The 25049-nt window shown below is 33.8% G+C and overlaps 1 protein-coding gene across 1 annotated transcript in view; it reads right to left on the reverse strand.

Moving 5' to 3' along the window:
- LOC123667749 overlaps window positions 1-23916 on the reverse strand; it is a 40700-nt gene extending 16784 nt beyond the window's left edge. Inside the window, exons 1-5 of the mRNA XM_045601588.1 lie at window positions 23889-23916; window positions 23663-23795; window positions 22299-22732; window positions 19944-22253; window positions 1634-1772 (exon numbers count right to left, since the gene is read on the reverse strand). Of these exons, the coding sequence (XP_045457544.1) occupies window positions 1634-1772; window positions 19944-22253; window positions 22299-22732; window positions 23663-23795; window positions 23889-23916 (3044 nt within the window). The remainder of the gene's footprint in view (window positions 1-1633; window positions 1773-19943; window positions 22254-22298; window positions 22733-23662; window positions 23796-23888) is intronic.
- Between the last annotated feature and the right edge of the window lie 1133 nt (window positions 23917-25049).

Genomic DNA, 25049 nt, shown 5'->3' on the forward strand with positions numbered 1-25049 from the left:
AATATGTTACAGACTAAATCAATAAAATAAAAAAAAACAATTATGTTACGACATAATGTTGTAAAATAAGCAAATGTCAAAAGCCACGAATAATTAATTTATATCAATAATTAGATTTTATTACTTTTCCCGGATGAATAAAGTACATAAAACGTTGTACCTTTTATGCGCAATACTTTATTGAAATAAAAAACATATTCTACAATATTCAAAACAGGAACTAGAATCTAACAATACTGTGAAATATGCGTGAGAAGATTTCTCATTGTGAAAGATCATGTTCTGACAGTTCGTTTGACACGCCTAGTTAAATTATAATGTTGTCCAAAGTAGGTAGCACGGATATTGAGCGCTCAGCGACAAAGCTTATTGGGTTAAGTCACAGTAGGATATATACTACTCAAAATCTGGAGCAGTCCGTCTGAGGAAGTACCTCACCCCTCACACCTTCAATTTTACTGAAGATCAGAGCCAAGTGATATTGCCCTCAAGTAGTCTCATGTTCCTGTGTTGAGCAATATGTCAGAATTTTTGAGGAGTGGTCGGTGGTCGGGAGGTAGGGTCGGCAACGCACTTGCGATACTTCTGGTGTTGCTAGCGTCTATAAACTACGGTAACCTCTTACCATCGGACAGACCTTGCGCTTGTTTGCCGATCTAATTAAAAAAAAGAGTGATGATTGCTTTGCGCATCTTACACAGATTACAAACAGAAAATAGTTTTGCATCGTACAAAAATAAAAATAAATAAATAATTAAAGTATTTAGTAGTATTAATAAGTACATTAACTAAATCTTTATCAATAAATTGTTAAAGTAAAGTTGAGAGTCAACGTTCATTATCCGTGCTGATAACTATAATCTAGTATTTTATTACTTTTTTGCCCAGAGAATTGGCATAGCGATTCAACGGGGAAATGTTGCCAGCATTCTTGGCACAATTCCACGCGGATATGATTTATACCAAAACTATCTGTAAATATTTAGTTCTTAAGTTGTGAATTGTAAATATGTATAATATTTTGTATAAATAACATTATGATATATCTAGTATTAAAAACTATCAACTGTGTGTCGTGTTGGACGTACTCATTTATGTATTACGAAGAAATATAGATTTTGAAGAGTGTTGGTTATTCTTACGACGGCTTTAAAAATGTCTGTAAAAGGCAACCAATAACCAGACTTAATACTAGAATATCAGTGATTTTTCTAGTTATCCACAAAGTCATGTTTGGTCCATCAATGATTCGAATATTTTAGCCAGATGTTTTATATCTATACCGAATAGTTTTATCATTTTATGTAAGGTAGCTCATTTATCAAGTTAATGTTTTAGACTAAATTTTAGAATTAAAAGCCTAAAATATAAAAAGGGGGAGAACAGGGAGAACTAATTATTATTTTGTTTACATATTGAAACTTGTAACCTTAAAGTGAGATTGTGTACTACTCAGATTACAATAGATAAGTATAATACTTTTCAGGGTTAGAACTTTTGTAATTCAGAATCACAGACTACATTAAATCATATTCCTTCTCGAGTTAGTTTAACAGTAGCCATTGCTGTCACACGACAAACTATAACTTTAGCAAATAACTCGAAGTCCTACTATAATTATAACTTAACATACCTATAGTTAAAACTCTCACAATGGAACCGTCCCTCTGTGGCACATTCTCGCCTGCAATCTTCTAGTCTCTCGCAGTCCACGACTCTCCGTACGTGACTGCGGAGAGCTCTCCTACCGGCTAGCACCCGTCGGAAGCAGGCTGTAATAAAAAAAAAATATTTATTTAATAACAAATATTTTATCTAAGATGAAGGGATTTTTTGAGTATTTAGCAGATAGCCTTCTGCACATTGGTGCAGTTGTGAGTATGATTCCCATCCCGAGTCTAGACGTAATATGTATATTTATAATCAAAAATATCTAATTAATCATTGAACTACATAGATGAAATTAAATTAAAACTAAACTACGGGTTATGGAATTTGGCAAGCAAAAAAAGAATAATAAACATAACAAAAAAAAATATAATAAATAAAATTTACTAAAATTATACACCTTTAATAAAACAAAACAATACGTTAAATTTGTACAATATTACATAAAAGACAATGATAATAATAATAATAAATACTCTTTATTGTACACCGCAAAGAAACATTACAAAAAAAGTGATGCAAAGAAAGATGTACAAAGGCGGTCTTATCGCTAAGAGCGATTTCTTTCAGACAACCTTTGGGCATAGGACATAGCGTAAGAAAAGAGAAGCGAAGAAAGATGTGTTGGTTTAGAGGCTGTAATGCAGGAGATATTTCATTAATACAACGATTTCAAAATCTTAAAATAATAACAGTACAGTTTTTTTGAAATTATTCGGTTAACTTAAAGAAATAATTGTTTTGATAAAGGTTTGATCTATTTGCTGGAATATATATTGTTAAAATCTGATAAACGTACTACTATAACTTATACTTAAAAACTATTAATAATAACGAGGGTAAAGCCTCGTATATCGTCGAGAAAAATAAAAATTACAGTTTTAGAGGCTACTAATCAGATAAGTACTTTTTTGTTTAATAATCTTCTTTATATTATACACGTAAACGATATTTAAAAGTGTTTCATAATAACTAATCAATAAAAAGATAATTAAAAATTTCATTAAAATATCGAAATATTTTTGGGTTGTCTGGAAGAATGGCTAAATTGTCATAAGTCTGCCCATTCTATTTCGCAGTATTTAATTATCTTAAAATATGTTTAATGTGTAACGTGTCGTGTGGTGTGGTGTACAATAAAATATAAATTAATCAGGCATACTTGAAGACTAAGTAGCAATTATTTTATTATATATACATATATAATGAAACGCGTTGGCGCAACGGTCACAGCACTGGTTTGTGGCTGTTGCTGGTTCGATCCCCGCACATGACAAACATTTGTATTGGCCACGCAGATGTTTGCCGTGGTCTGGGTGCTTATGCTGTACTTGTGAGTCACCCCACCGTGCCTCGGAGAGCAAGTTAAGCCGTCGGTCCCGGTTGTTATCATGTACACCTGATAGCGATTGTTACCCATAGTAGGGAATATATCCGCCAACATATACTTCAAATATAGCGCGTTCAAATTGTAACAAATAAACATATTTACTATCTTTTTGTTGTAAGAAATAATAATACGAAAAGGAAAGAAGAAGAAAAGCTTAGTTTAAGTTAAACCTTGTCATAAAATATAAAGTTACTTGATAATATCAAATAATAAATATATAATGTACTAACAATTATTAAATTAAGCTGACTTTGACCACCACTCTAATGTAGTGGTGGGTGTACCATGTACGTGACTAAGCACCGATGGTTTGCGGATTCAATTCCTGTTCACTACGAATATTTGTATTTGTACAAATATTATAACACAAATATTATGACACAACACCGTCTCCTCTGCCCCTAGGTGGCCTGGAAGAGATCGCTTTTCAGCGATAAGGCCGGCCTTTGTACCTTATGATACTCTAAAATCAATCTGATATGTATTATTTCTGTTTTGGTGTACAATAAAGTGTATTGTTATATTATGTCATTACATTCCGGTTTGGATGTATGTCCTTGTATGTTTCCCCACCGTGCCTCAGACAGCCTGGTAGCGATCGTTACTGATAGTAGAGAATATATCCGCCAACCCACAGTAAAGCAGCGTGGTGGATTAGGCTCCGATCCTTATGCTGGAGGAAGTTGCCTATGCCTGGCTTGGGATGTTACAGGCTGAATCAGTTGCATATTTTAAGATTCAGCGCCCTGGGCCAATAAAATTTGCCGCTCTCGAATTTTTCTCATATTAGGCTGACTTTTATTTAAGCCGCCCATTTCATGAATTCATCTGATTTTTTTTTTCTTTATATTTTTTACATCCTTATTACGTATACTCGAATTGCGCCACCCCTTGTGTTTAGCTTGTGCCGCTCTTCACAGAATGTCGCCCTGGACCATAGCCCTTTTGACTTTCATGAATTCATCTGATTTTTTTTCTTTGTATTTTTTACATCCTTATTACGTATGCTCGAATTGCGCCACCCCTTGTGTTTAGCTTGTGCCGCTCTTCACAGAATGCCGCCCTGGGCCATAGCCCTTTTGACTTTCATGAATTCATCTGATTTTTTTTTCTTTGTATTTTTTACATCCTTATTACGTATGCTCTAATTGCGCCACCCCTTGTGTTTAGCTTGTGCCGCTCTTCACAGAATGCCGCCCTGGGCCATAGCCCTTTTGACTTTCATGAATTCATCTGATTTTTTTTCTTTGTATTTTTTACATCCTTATTACGTATGCTCTAATTGCGCCACCCCTTGTGTTTAGCTTGTGCCGCTCTTCACAGAATGCCGCCCTGGGCCATAGCCCTTTTGACTTTCATGAATTCATCTGATTTTTTTTCTTTGTATTTTTTACATCCTTATTACGTATGCTCTAATTGCGCCACCCCTTGTGTTTAGCTTGTGCCGCTCTTCATAGAATGCCGCCCTGGGCCATAGCCCTTTTAACTCTGGGGTAAATTCGCCCATGGGCTGAATCGTGACAAGCCAGCTTTAAATCGGATGTTTATCTATCTACCTTGAATTCGATAATTAAAAATGTAGTTAGAACTTTTTCTCGAATTGTATGCTAGTGACTCATATTAAATTCTAAGTAGCTGATGATTTAATATAAACACACAAAGGAACATTGAATTCGTAATCGTATAAAAATAATGACTTAAATTTATAAAGACACAAAAACAAGCCACTGCGTCAGATAGTTTTACTAGCTTTTAATGTGTCTGTGACTACAAAAACTCCTCGAATAAAATAACCTTATATTTATGAACATAATTAATTAATATGGACATATTTGCAGATAACCTAGCTATATTTAAGAAGAAACTGTTAAAATCATTTGATTCCTCAATTCAAAAGCTATGTAGCACTAATATTAATCCTACTAATATTATAAACGCGAAAGTTTGTATGTATGGATGTATGGATGTTTGTTACTATCTTTCACGCAAAAACTACCGAATGAATTTTAATGAAAGTTTACAATAACATAGCTTATACATTAGAATAACACATAGGCTATAATTTTTAAAGACAGTGTGTGAATTGTTCAAAATATAACGATGATTGTCAAGATAGTCGGAAAAAATCTGTCATCTGCGAGCTATTTTGGCGTACGCTGCATAAACTGTAGAATTTACACGTATATAATGTACAAGAGAAATGTTTATCTTAATTAGTCCTAAAAACAAGTCCGCGGCAGCATATATCTTTTATGAGTAAGCCATTGTGTACTTGTACTGTGTAGCTACGGTACTAAAGAATATAGCCACCCCCTCTCTTCCCGTGGGTGTCGTAAGACGCGACTAAGGGATAACACAGTTCCGCTACCACCTTGGAACTTAAAAAGCCGACCGGTGGCGGGATAACCATCTAATTGTTGGCTTTGAAATACACAGGCCGAAGACGGGCAGCAGCGTCTTCGGTTCGACTAAGCCAGTACTGCGGTCACCAACCCGCCTACCCAGCGTGGTGACTATGGGCAAAACACATGAGTTCACGTTATTTTTGGCGTAAACTTGTGGAGTCCTATGTCCAGCAGTGGACTGTATAGGCTGTAATGATGATGATGAGTAAGCCATTAACGCAAAAACAGTGAACCATAAATATAAATCCAATAAAAATTGAATATATATTTCTAATGCACATTTGGTAGTAAAAATTGATTTTTATGTCGCAGAACCAATTTTGATGAATTTTGGTATAAGGATAGATATTGAGAAGATAATAAGCTACTCTAAGTACTTACTAATCCTGCGCAGACGAAGTCGCGGGTACCAGCTAGTTTATAATAATAATAGTAATAGGGCACTTAAGAGCCCATGAATGTTAAAAAAATAATAATAATAGTAATAGGTATTTAGTTCTATATTTTGTATATTTTTTTTTTGTTTACGTACTGGATGTTCATAATTTACAGCAGACGACTTAATTGTCTACAGCGCATGCTGTTACTACCTTTAAGAGGAATTCTATGCATATTTAATACCTAAGCATAAAACTAATTGTATTTTTTAAACTTATTAAATAAATAAATTAAATAAATTAATTAAATAAAATTAATTAAATAAATAAATATTATAAATTACAAGCGTTTTGAGATAGAACGTGGAAACATATGTTTTTGATTTGTTGATCAATATTTACGTTTTTTTGAACACTACTAAGATGGTAAACTATATAGAATACGGCCCACGTGATGGTAAGGGCTTACCATAGCTTAAAAATGCTTGTACTACCAGAAGCATCGCAAGCTCATTGCCGATCGTCTACCAACACCTAACGCTGCTTATTAGTGGATGGAAAAAAAAAGTAATATATTCATATCGATACTTGGTACTATTATTAAATAAACATTTTTTCGATTATCTCTAGCAATTTTGTGGCACAGATATAATATAGTCAAAGTCATAAACTATTAAGCTGTAGTAAAAAAAAACTCTAAAATGTATATATTGATATAATGTTTATAAATCTATAGTTCTTGTAATTTTTTTAAGTGTGTATTAAATACATTAAACCAATATATAAGTATATGACACACACAAGCATATACACTCTTTTGTTTATTATTATAGAAATATAGTCTTTGACAACAGAACCTTAATAATGTTCAAACTTAAAATTTAAATTAGTTATGGTCAAATTTCGACCACTTGGCGAGTATAAGATAATTGCGGGTGTAATTAAACTTAAGTCGCTTGGCAACACTACAATATTTACAAAGATATTATTGAAAACTTTGCCAAAAATATGGAAATAGATTTCATTTGTACCCAACAATCTACGAGAATGGAACCTTAAAATATTACGTCGCTAAAATAAACTAACTCATTTTTCAATTCTTATTTTTATAATTAGAAAGTTACATTACGATACCTTGCAAAAGAAAAGGGCTTTAAATATAAATAAAACGTTCATTTACTGGAAGAAAACCTCGTCTCCCTATAGTTATAATATAGAAAATTTATTTGCAACGATACTCAATTGTAGGTTGGCGGAATAATTTAATTCCATATCTATTGATCACTATCAGATATCTTTGATAACAACTAGGAAAGTCGGCTTGTACCCCTTGTAACTTTTAACTTTTGCTGAGTTTTTTTTTTTTTAATATTTTTTTTTTTTTACGTTCGTTAAGCGTGTGATTTTTGTTGTGGTGAAATAAATATTTTACGTAAATATTATAGGATAATAAGGAATCTAGTAAAAGATTAATAAATTTCAAAAAGTACGTACTCGGCGCATTTTCCACAAGTATAATTCTCGAGCCGATCACCACAGATACATAAAAACATAAAATCACAACACAATTCTTCATTTTTACACAACACTGGCATTATCCGGTAAACTATTAAATTTCGAATTATAAAACTTGAGAACAATGTTTGAATTTATTTACACGAACACAACTTAATTTTTCAGTCCTAAAAACGCGTAAAACAAACATATTTAAGCTGAAAAAACTGCTTCCCGCGCATTTATCTGTCAAATGTCAAATTATTATTTTTTAATTTTTATTAAAATATGGCCACTGAATGTGGGTCAGAGGTTACGGCGCGTAACAAGTCGACTGAACAGTGGCATTGTCGGACATAGGCTTATATGCAAGTGCCATATACCTGACAGAATGCTATGGATATGCTTGTTAAATAAACATTTATCGTTAACGTGCCCATCTAGTCATCTGTTCTTTAAGTAAGCAACTTAATGCTTGTGTCATAAGTACTGGCTGACTGATATAGCTTCGTATTTTTGTGGATAAATAATACATATATAGATAGATAAATATATATATATTATAACCAGACTCGGAGAGAAAACTGAACCCACAACCCTAGAGCAGAAAACAGGGTCATAACAAACTGCGCCAACGGCCTAGTCTTTATGTTATTAGTTTGATTGTACTTCTATTATGAAAATATCAAAAATACTAAAGGTTTCTAATCTATGTTTATATTTTTAATATTTATTTGTGACTAACTTCGAACTTCTAGCATTGGTAGTGTATAAAATAAAATAAGAAAAAAAAACACATAAAAATTGCCTAAGATTTTTTTCGCACAGTAACTGGTTCATATTTTATTTAACCTTTATAAATAACGTAACTCATAACATACTCCGAGTGATTATATTTAGATGTTTTTGAACGATATTTTTAAACCTTGAAGTAAAGTAGATTAATATTGTTTAAAAAACGTCACAATGTGACCAACATTTTAAGCATGATCTTGGAAGCTAGAAAACTTTTGCAGATTCTTGGTATTGTATTCCAATGACTTTCCCATGGACTGGTCTAAAAAATATTAATGCTTATCTTGATACACAAGAAAACTGAAACCGAGGATATAAATTAATTATTAGATGACGTAGACCCACGACACAAGTTTGTTTACACTACTAGGAGTAATTAAATGTCAACATTTATTTTTATTTTATTGTTATTACCCATAAGAGAAAATAACATCAAAAATCTGTCTATGAAATAGATTTAACCTTGATGTATAAAAAATTAGACCAACTGCCAATTTTATTAAACGTTTAATTGCCTTAATTAACTATAATATAATAAAAAATAAAAAAATATTATAACAATATATGACTCTTGAATTACGTTTGAGACACATTCCAAACACTATTTTCCTATGAGAAAAACTGGAACTTTAAATATACACTATCTCAAAATAATACTTAGAAGACTTTTATTACTAAATTAAAATTCCAATAATAATATAAATAAATCATTTCATTAATAAAAATATCGTATCCACGTTTTTCTCACGTCCGTGATTAAATCTGATAAAACCGCCCGTGCCATTGTCTCAAAAAGAGAATTTATAAAGCAAAAACCTAATATATCCTACCATTGTAGTACGCAGGCACTGACTGGTTGAAAAATTAGACTATAATATGTGTAATATATTAACTTTTTTTTTGATAAGCCAAGTGCCAAATTTGAAGTAAATCCATGCAGTACTTTTTTTTGAGTTTATCCGGACATATACATACAAACAAAAACACAAACAGACAAAAATTCTAAAAACTATATTTTTGGCTTCGGTATCGATTGTAGATCACACTCCAAGTATTCTTTTAAAAAAATATTCAATGTACAGTTTTGACTTTCCAACCATTTTATTATATGTATAGATATCTTTTGACAGGTTACGTTAACGCTACACTTCATTTAAATATACCCATTGGCTTACTTGATTATAATAAAAAGACAGGATTTCGATTAAAATTTAAAAGTTGAATTGACAGGTTAACAAAAATCTTGGAACTAAGTGACTTATTATGGCCTACTAAGGTGCCTTACTTCGTCAATGATAAAATATGTATTTATCTCAACCGAAAAAACCAATAAAATACCTATTACCGATTCTCCAAAAGATTACAGTGTAATCCTCCACAGCTATCCACAACGGGTTGCCATGTAAAATTTCCGAAATACAATCACGAGATAATCAAGGACCGACCCGAACCATAAACAATTTCGAAGTGAAACCTCTTTAGATTCATTGTGAAACTCGATGAAACGAAAATGTGTCACAATAAAGAAACAACCATGTATGTGTATGTATAAGAGAGAATGAGATAGAATACATTACTGCTCAAAACGCATAAGCGACGCGTTTTGCATGTCACCAATTATAATGCTATAAAGTTCAATGAGATATTACGTTAATTTAAACTGTTTTTGAAGTGAAAAAAAATCTTCCGTGGGCTACTTTTCACTCACACACTTTTTTGTATAAAAAAATCGCATACCTACTTAGACCGGAAGTCAAATCAATCCGACCGTTGTCGTTAATGAATATTTCGTGGTATAACAGAACATTTTGGATGAAAACAAATGAATGACACAAATTATTGCATACTGTTTTTGCGTGATGAGTCTACGCTGTCGACATGTCGACCTGTCAACATACTCTTAAGATTGCCGTTTAGCTTACTCAGTTGGTTAAAACAAAGTTTGATAAAAAAGATTGGCCCTACGTATGATATCTTTAGATTTTGTTTAAAAAAGTAATAATTAAAAAAAAACAAAAAACCCGTACCGTACCGTACCGTACTACCGTATTAATATATTTTAAATGTACACCACAAAATGTTTGATATTGTTTCTATTTATTTCGCTGACTTTGTGTGCATATTTAATTTTTATCTTGTTCCTGCTTTTTCAGTTGATTTTCTATTAGTTGTTCTTCACGCAGGCGGGTTTTTGTTTTTTTTTAATTATTACTTTATTTATGTCTTTTTAGTCAGACAAATTACGTAATCGGTTCAATTCATTAAAACAGTTTACATCATGTGGTTGATTAAGTAATTTTTTAGGGTCAAGAGAACTGATAGCCAGCCCGGAGAAAGATCTCACTCTGCTTAAAGCAACGTAAGCCTGACCTTTGGCAAATAGGTGACTGCTTAAGTCAACAACTATTAGTTTTAATATAATGAAATTATTATTAAAATTATTTATTTGTATTTGGTATTATGTATTTGTTATTGATTTTATTATGGTAATTGTAAATTGGTGTGACATTAATTAATTTTTATTTGTAATTTTAATTGTATATTTTTTTTAACCAATGTATTTTATTAGAAAGGCTACACCCCGAAGTTGATCGTCGCCTAGGAGGCGCGTTTGGCATGGCAAAGGCGTGGGAAAGAGCAAAGTCCACATTTTTTAAACTTTAATATTGTATTTCTTTATTAGTATTACGGCAATAATAATCATGATATACCTTTTTAAAATTCTTGTATTGTGCCCTTCAATTTGATACCCATATTGTAGTATTCGAGAAAAAATTTTTTTTTTCATTAACTACAATGGCTTCGCGCAGCCGCTATGTTTGATTTTTTTTAATGTCACCTATCTAGGAACACTTGGGCAGCTAAGACGAACCTAACGATACCTCAATTATGTAAATCCGTTCAGTGGTTCTGGAAATATGAGGTAGTAAAGGATATTACATACAAACATACATACATACCATACATACAAGATACGCGCGAAAAACATAACCCTTCCTTGGCAGTCGGGTAAAAAATTGTACCTTTCGCCTGATTGTAAGCAGTTACTGTGGTCTTGACGCTTATAACATCTAGACAAAGGTAGGACGAGGGTAAGGTCAGCAACGCGCTTGTGAATACAACCCTCCCCAGAAGGTCAACATAAGAACACATTATTTGAGAGCACTGTTATATAGCTGTGATCTTCTGTAATAATTAGGTACTTCCCCAGTCGGGCTACTTCAGATTTCGACCAAGATATTTCCTGTTGTGAACCTTTTATTGCATAGATATTAATAACGCTCACTTCAAATTATGTGAAGAGCACTGGCTTTCCTCGTTGAATCGCAATACCAACAATGCACCCAGCCCTCACCAATATCATCTCTAATATCATTAGTGCCCACTTTATACGCATTCTGCAATATCCATCAACCATATCACGCTTAATTAATGAGTAACAACCGCTCTGGTGTAGTGGTACGTGTAGCCCTAAAACACCGACGGTTATCGGGTTCGATTATCGCTCGGTACGCATATTTTGTATTTGTACACATTTTTTTCAACTTTCCTGTTTGTATGTCTGTTCTTATGGGTCCCCCCACCAATCCCCAGTGAAGCAGCTTGGTGGGTTAAGCTCCAATCCTTCTCCTACATGGAGAAAGAGGCCTATACTATAATCCAGGACGTTAAACCATGTACCTAATGCTTAGATAGCATAACTCAACTTGGAGTATCAAAACACTCTCAACTGTATGATAATGATATCTCATTCACAATTATCTTTGACATCGGCGTGCGAAATGAGTGTCGTTGAGTTATTAAAAAGTGATTTAACATTATATAATACTTGAAAAATGTCTTAACTGTAAACGATTAAAAATATATGTAATCACATCATTGATAATAAAAGAAAAACCTACTGGACCAATTTCAAAAAATATTTTATCATAAAAATGCTACGCTATCACTGAGTAACATAGGCTGTATTTTAACAAGAAAAAAATACAACTAAAATCAAAAATAGTAAGATGCAGCTACAATAGAGAAGTACTTGTATTCCGTGATTTATTTCGTTTATATTTTTACTTAATCAGAGGATGTCTCCGATTCTTCTAAAACAAAGCAAATGACACTTCAATTTAACATGCAGCCTTGGTATGAAAATTAGTCGAGTAATTTAGGAGGAAACGACCTCTTTGAATAGAATAATGATATTTTGGGCATGAAGATACCAGTCACGTAGCGAGGGAAGGGGGGCAAGAGGCGCTATACAGAAAGGGGTATTGTACCCGGGCGTGAGTTATGATCGCTACGTCACTGAAAAAAACGTGGAATAACATATGGTAATGATCAATCGCCATACGGCGTACCTAATAAAAATCGCTTACTAGAACTATGAACCCAGACTCTACTATCTTTAAGCTCACCGTCACAAGCTCTGGCTACCTTGCTTACCAAAAGAAGTCAATACTATTATTTTCTATCAGGTCAAGTTATTTCTCTAGTCAACAAGCTACTTCTTGGTGAGACCAACATTAACGAAAATTTCTGAATAAACATGACTATGTTCCATTTTTCACCATCAGTGGTTTCAGTTACCTAATCTAATTCCTCATACTAGACAATGAATCCATCCTGGAATTAATGAACCATCTTGGAACTTAAGAAGCCGACCGATGGCGGGATAACCATCCACTGCTGGATTTGAAATACACAGGCCGAAGACGGGCAGCAGCCTCTTTGGTGCGACAAAGCCAGTACTGCGGTCACCAACCCGCCTGCCCAGCGTGGTGACTATGGGCAAAACACATGAGTTCACGGTATTTTTGGCGTAAACTTGTGGAGGCCTATGTCCAGCAGTGTGGACTGTATAGGTTGTAATGATGAGACAATGAATTAACGCTTAAAAAGCAAATAACTGCTTCGCTAATCGCCACAGACTTAATCTTTGATCATAACTAAAATTTGTATAATTTAAGCAAATCTTTGTCATGGTTCCACGAATCAAAATTTTTGTCCCACCAGTGACCGTATGAAACATTTAATTGGCATACTATTTTTTCCACTTTTATATTCCAGAATTACACTATTATAAGACTAATATTAGGAAGCCTAGATTAGTAACAAATGTACTTATAAGTAGTTAAACAAAATCCTATTAACATTGCTAAATCGTGAGAAAACAAAAAAAAAAGACTCACAGTTTCAATATATTTAAATAATAAATCATTTGAATCATACGTTTTTTGTACAATGAAGTCACGGCAGAATTTAGTTTTACTAACCCATTGTTTCGTGTAGCCTTGGAATTAAGTGAAACAATGAAATTCCGATCTTCTTCCTAAATTTGAACGCAGGATACTATTTAGGCTTTATGTCTGTTCATTAATTGTTACTATTTTAATATCAAAATAAATGATTATGGTCTGTAACTCTTAAGTTATTTTATATATTTATGACCTAAATTTAGTAAATTTATGGCATGAATAAAAACACATGACGAAATTTAAAACTCAAACTCTCTAGACCTCGTTTGGATTAATTTTTTTTTTTAATGTTGACTCTGATGTGTCTCTACAATGTATTAATACAACAGAAATGCAATCATTTACTTTATACGATATAATAATGCGGAAGAAGTTAAAGAAATTGGAAATAGTTTTTGTTTGATCAACAAAATATTCTCTATTATACATAAATATCAGATTATTTATTTATTTATAATTGATGAACTCAAAATTGGACTGACTTTAATAAATATTTCACTAGTTCGCCAGACAAAAGGGGATATCCAAAATAATGTTGTCTACACGGGTAAAGCCGCGAGCTAATACTAATACAGAATACTTTATTCTTCAGATCGAATAAAGTTAAAAGAAAAAAATCATCAAGAAATGTCTGGCGAATACGCAAATGGCGACTACAACAGGAAACTTTATACTAAATTAAGCTATTACGGCAGCACAATAAAATAATAATGTTCAAAAGTCATAAATCGTACATAGAATAATAGACAATAGTGAAGGACAGACAGACAAACAGCTACAATATGATATAACTTTAACAATAAGTTTTGTACACAAAAAGATTCGCCGATACCAGATTAGTATCTTGTACATGTGGTCCAAGTAATAAGTTTATCAGTATTAAAAGAATTGCCTAGACATTATTTTATAAAGGTTTGCTGTAGGAAATGTCATATTTAAAATTTGGGGAACGGTGACTAACAGTGACTAATGACTAACGGTGTCTCAATGCTACAACTGCTGCTTTAAGTGAGGTAGGGCACAGCAGGAATTTCCTGCTCAAAATATGTAGCAGCCCAACTGGGGTAGTACCTCGACCTTACAGAAGATCACAGCTAAATAATACTGCTTTCAAGCAGTATTGTGTTCCTGTTGGTGAGTAAGGTGACCAGAGCTCCTGGGGGGATTTGGGATTGGGTCGGCAATGCGCTTGCGATGCTTCTGGTGTTGCAGCCGTCTATAAGCTACGGTAATCGCTTACCATCAGGTGAGCCGTACGCTTGTTTGCCGACCTAGTGATATAAAAAAAAAACAAAAGATCACAATTAAATAATACTGTTCTCAAGTTGTGAAAGCGTGAGCTCCTGGGTATGAAAGATCGCTTGCAATGCTGCTGGTGCTGTAGGCATCCATAGACTACGATTATGGACTTTGCCTTCCTTTTCGGATATTAAACTGGTAAATGATGAAACCAAGTTTTACCTGGCTTGTAACAAAATTTGTTGTCGGTACACTTGCAATACAGAGTATTATTTTCGCGTTGAGTGAAAGACTGGTCGTTAAACGTTATGTTAGTCGTACGCATTTAATTGTATTGGATCTTGTTATTTTCTATTAAGTTAGAGCGATACAATACACGAACTAAAATGCTTGGAGAGATTCAAAAGTGAACTGCAACTATTAGTCAAATACTCTATATATAAATATTTATACAAAAACTAGCTGACCCCGCTAGCCGTTTTGCCATATATGTTATTGACCCCCCTGAATCCTTGTAACTTATGGATATGAAAAATAGATGTTGGCCGATTCTCAGACCTACCCGATATGCCCACAAAATTTTATTAAAATCGTTCGAGCCGTTTCGGAGGAGTATGGTAACTAACATTGTGACACGAGAATTTTATATATAAGATGAGTCTATAACTTAGACCACTATACATATCACATGAAGTAAATTGCAAGCGGTAGGCTCGGGCCGAATTGCTTAGACCTCCCATTATGTAGGATTATATTAAGTAAAAAATGCTGGAACTCAGCGGTTCAACTAATCATGGTGTATTGTGTTTCAACGAAGAGACGGATGTTAATTATTTCATACGTTGATAGAAGATAGATTTGTTATAGAGTTTCTTATGTTATACAAGGATCCATTTATTGTAAAATCTTGAGATGGTAAATAACTGTTACTTAATGGGAAATGTTATAGCTGAAGCTATAATATTTCATTTGAAGCTATAATATTTTAAGTAAGAGTCAGTTTCAGCCTGTAACATTCCACTGCTGGACATAGCCCTCTTTCTTCATGTTGGAGAAGGATCACATTTTAATCCATAACGCTGCTCCAATGCGGGTTGGCGAATATATTCCCTACTATGAGTAGCAATCGCTATCAGATGCACATGATAACACCCGGGAGCGACGGCTTAACGTGATCTCCGAGGCACGGCGGAGAGACCCACAAGGACTGCAATACCCAGACAACGGCAAACATCTGTATGGCCAATACAAATGTTTGTCATGTACGGGGAACGAACCCATTCAACGCCAACGTCAATTTGAATAGTCATTATACAATATTATATGCAAAAGCAAAGAGAAGCTGCTATTAACATGAAGCTGAATAATCTCCTGAGAAGATCCGCCAAGCAATAATCAACAACTTCTTAAAATTTTAATTACAACATTTTATCATTTCGGTCTGTGAAGTACGAATCTTTATCACGATCTCTTAAACAGCTAGTGAAACACTGGTGATTAAATCCAAGTCGACTTCTTTTTCGGGGAAGGCGTTAGTGCAGCAATGGGACATATCGGGTTTGTTATAGCACTATACAAAAGATAAAATTTTAAATAACTTTTTTATGACAAACGCTACAAAGTGATGACGTAAAACAACCTAAATCCTAGTTAATTAAACTAGCTCTTTGAATAACACTACATTTGCCCATTTCTATTTTATACTGTACTATATATACCTTATGTTAAATGAGTGTTTAACTTAGGTAGTGCACAGAAGATATCCTGCTCAAAATCTGGAGCAGAACGAATGGGGACGTACTGTGGCGTATCCACATATATAGACTTTTTATAAGGAAATAATAATGAAACCGCATTTCTTGATTTTATTTTGTTTATAAAAATATTTTTTGATAAATGTCAAGAATATATATTTTGAATTCTTCTTTATAATTTATGTTTTACAATTTATTAATTATATTTCATATTTTACGGCGTGACGTTATTTTGGAATTATATTGCATATTTTGCTATGTGAACATTGTTTTTATGTTATTATTATTCTTAAATAAAGAGTCGGTGTAGATAGCGAAGATCTTATCATTACTTCAACCGTTAAATAGCACATTCGACAGTAAAGAACTGCTGGCTTTAAAATACACAGGCCGAAGACGGGCAGCAGCGTTTTCGGTGCGACAAAGCCAGCCCTGCGGTTACCAACCCGCCTGCCCAGCGTGGTGACTATGGGCAGAATAAATGCGTTCACGCCATTTTTGGCGGCAACTTATGAGGCCTATATCTAGCAGTGGACTGCGATGCGTGAATATATATGAAGGCTTAATTTTGAAACGACTCAACATGATTGATTGTCGGTAAATTTTTTGTTCAATTTCAGGCTATTTTTTCCTCAAATCAACGCGGGTGAAACCGCAGGGCCCAAAATTTTAAGTAGTATATCATATTACCTTACTTATGGAACGACAATATCACCCAAAGTCAGAAAAAACTATGGCTGGCTTTTAAATACAATGTTTTTCATAATTTATAATATTATTACGTGTTCATATTAAATCAAAAATATTACCAAGCGTCATAACAATGTAACGCCTCGTCATATCACACATAAATTTCAGTGTCATTATACATTTTCAAAAAACATCATGTAAGGTCGTGACCTTACCGGTTAGTTGATTATATTATAATATAAATAACGATCTGTCTATCCGGAATTATATTGAAACAAAGCACGAGGTTGTTGATACAGCACGATTTAACGGATTTGTGGAAATTATGTGAAAAATTATGGTGTTAAAATGTTGAGCAAGTGCTTTGAACAATTTTGACATTCAAAATGTCTCCCTGCAAGATAAAAAGTCCTCTGTGTCTATCGTTATGAAAATAGTTTTCCATTATGGAGCACAAGATTAATCCTTAAAAATGTTACGCATTGCACATTTGATTGCCTTATATGAATATTTTCTTGGTTATAAAATTTTTTAATCATTTTTTTTTAAATCTCGCTAAGCACGAGGTTTCCTATTAAAATTAAGTACCTACTTCAAATTCGTTGTGTATGTTGAACTATATTTGTATCAAACTGCGGATTCATTTAGTTGAAATAGTTTAAAACTGTAATGTGGTGACAAAATATATAGTAAATATATTAGATATATATAATTGTGATATTAATAATTGTGTCTTTATAGATATTAAATAATTGTGTTTGCTCGCAAACGAAAAAAAACCGACTTCAATTACATCGACGAGTAATAACAACGTAGATCGACGAAAAAATAGTCAAGTAACTGCGCGTTATCAAAGATTACTCAAAAAGTAGTTATCAGATCTCAATAAAATTTATATGTGACCACATGATAAACATCAGATTTCGATTAAATTAAAAATTATTAAAATCGGTACCCTCGAAGTTCCCTGGATTTCTCTGGGATCCCATGGATATCTTCTTTCCAACAAAAAAAGAATTATCAAAATCGGTACACCCAGTAAAAAGTTATTGCGGATTTTCAAGAATTTCCATCAATTTCTCTGGGATCCCATCATCAGATCCTGGTTTTCTTATCATGGTACTAAACTTGGGATATTTCCTTTCCAACAAAAAAAGAATTATCAACATCGGTTCATCCAGTAGTGACTTTGACTGTTAAATATGAGTGAGCATCTTTTGTGTGAGTCTAGTCAGGCTGTATGACTGTTATATTATTATATATTTCTTTTCTTTTTTTCTGGAATATTTTTATTGTTACTTCTGTTATTTTTTTCTCATTATTAAGTTTTTTTCTTTTTTTTTTTACGTGTCTATCTTTCGTTGATTTTTATTTTATATTCTCTTTTTATTAAGCACATTATGTTCTTGTGGCGTTTGGCGTCTGAAGTCGCCGATGCAGGCTCTGACGGAAGAGCAGCGCCTTAGCAGTAACAATTTGCTGCTAAGCAATGCTGAGGCAGAGACCTGGTTGGCCTTCTAACTTAAATGTATTATTAAAATTTTAAATGATAATGGCCAATAAAGAACTTTTCTTTCTTTCTTTCTTTCTTTCAGTAGAAAGTTATGCGGTATAATACAACGTAGGTCGACGCAAAAAGCGTCAAGTAAAAACGCATTATTAGATATAGCTCGAAAAATAGTTGTTAGATCTCAAACAAATTTAAATGGGACCAATTGGCACACACCACCTTTCGATTAAAAGAAAATTTGTCGAAATCGCTCCACCCAGTCAAAAGTTCTGATGTAACATACATAAAAAAAAATACAGTCGAATTGAGAACCTCCTCCTTTTTTGGAAGTCGGTTAAAAAAATTTAGATGAAATTATAAAATACAATAAAATTTTACTTACCCGTTTAATATTGTTTTGAAACAAATTTAATCTATTTCTATTAGACAGTAATAGCGGAAAATATAGTTCTTCAACGCCAGGTTTAAACGGTATTTTAAAATTGAAATATTGTTGTAACTTGTATCTTATTTTGAAAAGAAAAATAACATTTTTTGCAAAATTCTAATTCAAATCAAAAGTAATTATTAAGGATCTTGGCGAATACAACTTTACTGAAAGCGAATTTTCCGTTTTACTGAAGTGACAAAACCAGAGTTAGGAGCGATTTGTGCATTTCATTTGCGTCTTACAACCTCGAAGTATTAATTACTTCATTTGAAATATTTTAGCAAAGAAAATTATGGGTGTAATACTCCACGAACTCATCTGCATTTATGTAGAAATTAAAATGATTAACTTTAATAACATTTGGTTGATATTATTATGATACGAAAGTAATTATTTTCTGACTATTTTCTTGTAATGTGTAACCGCTGTATCAATTATCTACTTAATTTTTTTGAAATTTTTTGATAGAATTTAAGATGTTTTAGATGTTTCAAATGAAACCCCTAAAAATCCCCGAATTTTTATTTTGTAAATTTTTAAAAATATGAATTAATTGTGTTAAAAAATCAACATTTATCAAAGACCTATACCTGAAATTTTTTGCACTTTGAGTATGATTTTATTAAAAGTAAAAATCCTTAAAATAATAACTCTACACATATTAAGACATGGGTACCGTTCTTGTACTTACTTCCCATCTAGTATTTACGAGTTATTTTTAAGAAAAGAAATAGGATACGAAAATTAATATTTAGAACTTTGCGTAGCCCAATGATATTTATCATTAAAATCAGATTGTTTGTATTGCATTTGTCAGTATCAGCAGTATCAGCTTATTTCATTAATTATGTTACCGACTTGTCTACATATTGATTTAATTACCGATCAATGATTGGCCACAATGCGCTTAAAAATAATATTGATTAAATAATATTGACTTACCTTCATAAGAGATGTCTTTTCCAGGATTTCTTCCGAATTGTGCAACAGCCATAGGTTTTGATGTCACAACATCCCCATTAGGACGTATGAGATAGTTGGGTGCGTTTGGTTTACCTAACCCTTGCTCATAGACCGGCTTGACATCCTGTTTATCTATATCATAACCTGGTATGGAACCTGGTTTCTTGTAACCAGAGTCTCGATCTTGATCATAACCTGATTGGGATTGTATTGGATCTTGTACTGGGTTGATATCTTGGTATCGGTTGTTTTGTCTGTTAGGTTTATGTTTTTCATAACGATCGTTGCTCGTTATTAAAGGTCTGTTATAACTGGAATCATTTTCGTAACTACCAGGTTTAATTCCATATAAATGATGGATTCCATATCCAAGATGACTACCGTGGTAATTGCTATAATCCAAATTGAATTGGCTTCCACCATAATTAGATGCTTGACTACTTTGTGACTCGTATTGATTACCATGTGAACCATATTGATAGCCCGATTGATTTTTGTCATAGCCATTTGATACTTGGTTATTATAACCTCCTTGGCTGTTTCCATATTGGTTGCTTTGAGAACCTATGCTTGATGTTTGGCTTCCATAAGCACCTTGAGTATTTTGAGATCCATATTGTTGGTTTACTTGTTCGCCATAACCAGTGGTGACCTGATTTCCGTAACCACTTTGGGAGCTAGGATATTTGTTGTTTTGCGAATCTTGAGTAGATCCATATTGGTTTGACTGTCCGCCATAACTACCAGTAGCTTCGTTTCCGTAACTACTTTGAGAACTAGGATATTTGTTAAAATCTTGAGTAGATCCATATTGATTTGATTGACCACCATAACTGTTCGAAGCTTGATTACCGTAACCACTTTGAGAACCAGTATACTCGTAATTGTGAGAAGCTTGTGTAGTCCCATACTGATTTGACTGGCCACCGTAACCGTTTGAGGCTTGATTGTCGTAACCACTTTGAGAACTGGGATATTTGCTGCTCTGTAAATCCTGAGTAGATCCATACTGATTTGATTGGCTGCCGTAACCGCTTGAGGCTTGATTGTCGTAACCACTTTGAGAACTAGGATATTTGCTGCTCTGTAAATCCTGAGTAGACCCATACTGATTTGATTGGCCGCCATAACCGCTCGAAGCTTGATTGCCGTAACCACTTTGAGGAGTGGGATATTTATTATTTTGAGAATCTTGAGTAGACCCGTATTGGTTTGTCTGACTTCCATAACTACCAGTTGCTTGGTTGCCGTAACCATTTTGCCTATCAGAATTATATTCTTGATTGTTTCCATAAATGTTTGACTGGCCCCCGTAACTGCCAGTCGCTTGGCTGCCGTAGCCACTTTGTGAATTAGTGTATTGAGTCTTATCACTTTGATTAGACCCATATTGCGAGTTGGATCCGCCATAATTATTTGATGATTGTTCATTATAACCATTTTGACCATACAGATTTGAAGGTCTATTATTTTGTCCACTAGATATCTGGTTGACATTAAGATTCTGTGAATTTTCATATTGACTACCACCATATGTATTTGAAACTTGATTTCCATAACCACTTGTACCATAACCTTGATTATAATATTGTTGGTTGCTGGCATAACTTTCGCCATATGAAGCCTGGTTGTGTGAACTTACACTGTGATGATACGAATCGTATGAAGGTTTTGGTTTATATGGTGGTCTATTGTTATAACCATTATCATCAGTTAAACTAGGTGAACTACCATAGTCAGGTCTCTGGGGTCTGTGTCCTCCATAATTATACGAATCAGAACCATATTGCTGTTGATTTTGTGCGTACGAGTTTTGATTTAAATAACTGTTATAGCCATAGTTTTGACCATACATTTGACCTGCACTGCTAGCTCCATAGTATGGTCTTTCTTCTGTACTAGGCCTATAAGGTCGAGGTGGATCATATATTTCTAGGTAAATTGAATTATCTTGAGATGTACCATAATTACTAGCATACTGGTCAGTGTAAGTGTAACTTGGTTTATCATATGGCCTCGTAGGCTTATATGGTCTGGCTGGAGGTCCTATTGGATCGTTAGGTCCATAGGGATTAGGCTTTTGATGATTATATCCTTGGTCTTCTGGTTTGGGATACGGTTTTCTATTAGGCCTAATGATATACTGATATTGGGGTTTTTCCGTTACATATTCCGGTCGTTGAGGCCTACTAGGTTCCGGTCCATAAATATCCTGAATCTCATCACCAACTTGGGGAGGATGATATGGGTCTGGCCTCCATAGACCAGGCCTAGGTTTTTTGTATGGGTCTTGGAAATATAGCTGATCATATGGATCTGGTCTTGTAACATTACGATAAGGTCGTTCTGGTCTATATGGAATTTCTTGGGGCCTGTGATCTCCATAGCTCGGTGGTCTATCATTTTCCGGTCTCAAGGAATTGTAATCATCAGGTCTATCGTTATATTGATTGTAACCAGGTCTGTATGGTCTGTTAGATACGTAGGAAGCTTGTGGTCTATTCTCGTAAGGGAGGTCATCAGACAGTGGTCTCTTACTGTCTTCTTCGGTAGGACGTACAACTGGTCTATGTGTGGGTCCCTTATCACTATTTTCATTCTTATCATTATCAAACGATTGTTCAATGGGTATTGGCGGGGACTGCTCGCAATTAAATCTTCTAACATATACGTCATAATCTGGATTCTTTTGAAATAGATTCTTTTCTTTAATCTCCTTCTCGTCTGTTTTGCTTAAGTCGCACGTGGCGTTTCCCTTTGCTCCAACCCTGAAATAAAATATTCCCTTTTAAATAGTGTGTAAACTTTTGAGGAAGTATGCATAAAGCCAACAAAAATAATTAATAAAGGTAATCATTTGTTACTGTTATAGCAATTGTAAAAATTGAAATACGAATCTTGTACGTTCTACGGTTGGCTGGTAGAGAATGCTTTTAGCATTAAGCCCGCCTTTTGTACAATTCTTTAATGTATTGTGCAATAAAGTATTAATAAATAAAATAAAATACTAGGTTTTTTCAATTAAACGTAGATTTAAATAAATAAAAAAAAATGTTTAACATACACACATGGTCGTCAGTTTTTAAAGTAACAAAACTTCTCAGAGTTTCAGAAGGTGCCTGATATACAATTTTTTTTTAACAAAGCACATATAAATAATACCTACTTTAATCTAATATAAAAAATTCTCGTGTCGCGGTGTTTGTAATTAAACTCCTCCGAAACGGCTTGACCGATTCTTAAGAAATTTTGTGTGCATATTGGGTAAGTCTGAGAATCGAACAACATCTATTTCTCATCCCCCTAAATGTTAAGAGTAATCCACCCCAATTTTTTTTTTTGTTTTAGTTAAATTATTTCTTTTTTATTTTATTGTGATTTGGCGTTGCAAAATACATACAACTCTAAATTTTAACCCGTCTACCACCAACCCCAATTTTTAAATAGCGTTTAGCGGCAATACAACGTTTGCCGAGTCAACTAGTAAACAAATAAAAATAAAAATCAGACTCAGACAAGTGATAATTAAATCCACAACCCTGAAGCGTCAAACAGTATCACTGTCAACTGGACATTTATACCATAGTAGATAGAACTAATTGTGTACTAGGAGATGAGATAGAGGCTTGTGGTAGTTTTAACTTAAAAACAAAGAAATAAGACGTCAATTTTTTTTAAAGAAAGTATTAATAACTCACCCGTAGTCATAGGATTGGCACTGTTTATCCTGTTTGCAGATGGTCTCACACTCGATCGTCGTTAATTCTGTTACATTGCGGTAAATGATATTCCGTGGCAACTGTTCTCCAATTGATACCCGCTCGAAACAATCTGTAATGGGAAAAAAGTTAACGTTAAAAAAATAAAAAGAATACATGAGGGTTTTGTTGACGCTGTGGTGGACGTATGGATTTTTCTTGTCACTTCCGCCGACAAATTCCACATCAATCATTTTAATATTTCTATACGTAACTACTCTTCAACTCCACACTGATTGTTGCGCTGGTGGTCGCAGGTTCGATCCCCGCTCACAACAGACATTTTGTATTGGTCATATAGATGTTTTTCATGGTCTGGACTCTTGTGTATGTATATTGTGCTTGTTTTCAGACCCCTGACATAGAAGAAAATCCTACTGGAGACCGTTGAGTATGAAACGTTTACAAAATACAAAATTATTTATCCTTAGAATTAGCACAGCTTTATATTAGTACAGTACACACACCATTGTTAACTCCCTTAAGTACCAGCAGCCTAGCAGACTTAAGGACAGAATTTAATTCAAAAGCCAATTGCTAATTCCATCGATTTGTAACTTATAATATGCTTATGTTTATTACATTTTTTGCTGATAAATATTGATTCATAACTTTTTATCTTCTAATGATTTAAGTTAATCAAGATACAACACTTTCGCATCCGGGCACTAATAATAGAGTCAAGATGAATCAATTGAACATAATAAATTAGAAAACTTTGGTCTTTACAAAAAGTTTTAAACTTGAAGTAACCCAGTGGAAATTTTAAGTATTTCGTTTGGACGAACTTTATTTTACATTAAGCGGTACATTAAGGTTCTAATAGACTAAAAGTTCTAAAACATTAAAGTTCTACGTGTCTTGAAAAGTATGTAAGATGTTTATATTCACGAATTCGAACATTGTAGTCGTAACATAAGAACATTAAATTGCCTCTGATACATATTAGGTTAAGAAGATAAAAAAGAATTCAAATTTAACAAAGGTATGTCATTTTAGTTCGTTAGTAAGTTATTTTAAAACTAAGTAATACATATGTCCTTTTTTGGCTTCTGCCTGTAATATCGCACTGCTGGGCATAGGCATCTTTCCACATGTAGGAGAAGAATCAGAGCTAACCCACCACGGTGCTCCAATGCGGGTTAGCGGATATATTTCCCTACTATGAATATCTAGCTAACGGGTGGTAACAACTGGGACCGACGGCTTAACATGCTCTCCGAGCCATGGTAAGGAGACCCACAAGGACTGTACAAACACGCAGACCACGGCAAACATCTGTATGGCCAATACAAATGTTTGTCATGTGCGGGAATCGAACCCGCCG

The sequence above is a fragment of the Melitaea cinxia genome, chromosome 29 (genome assembly GCF_905220565.1).
Source record: "Melitaea cinxia chromosome 29, ilMelCinx1.1, whole genome shotgun sequence".
NCBI classification, from domain to species: Eukaryota; Metazoa; Arthropoda; class Insecta; order Lepidoptera; family Nymphalidae; genus Melitaea; species Melitaea cinxia.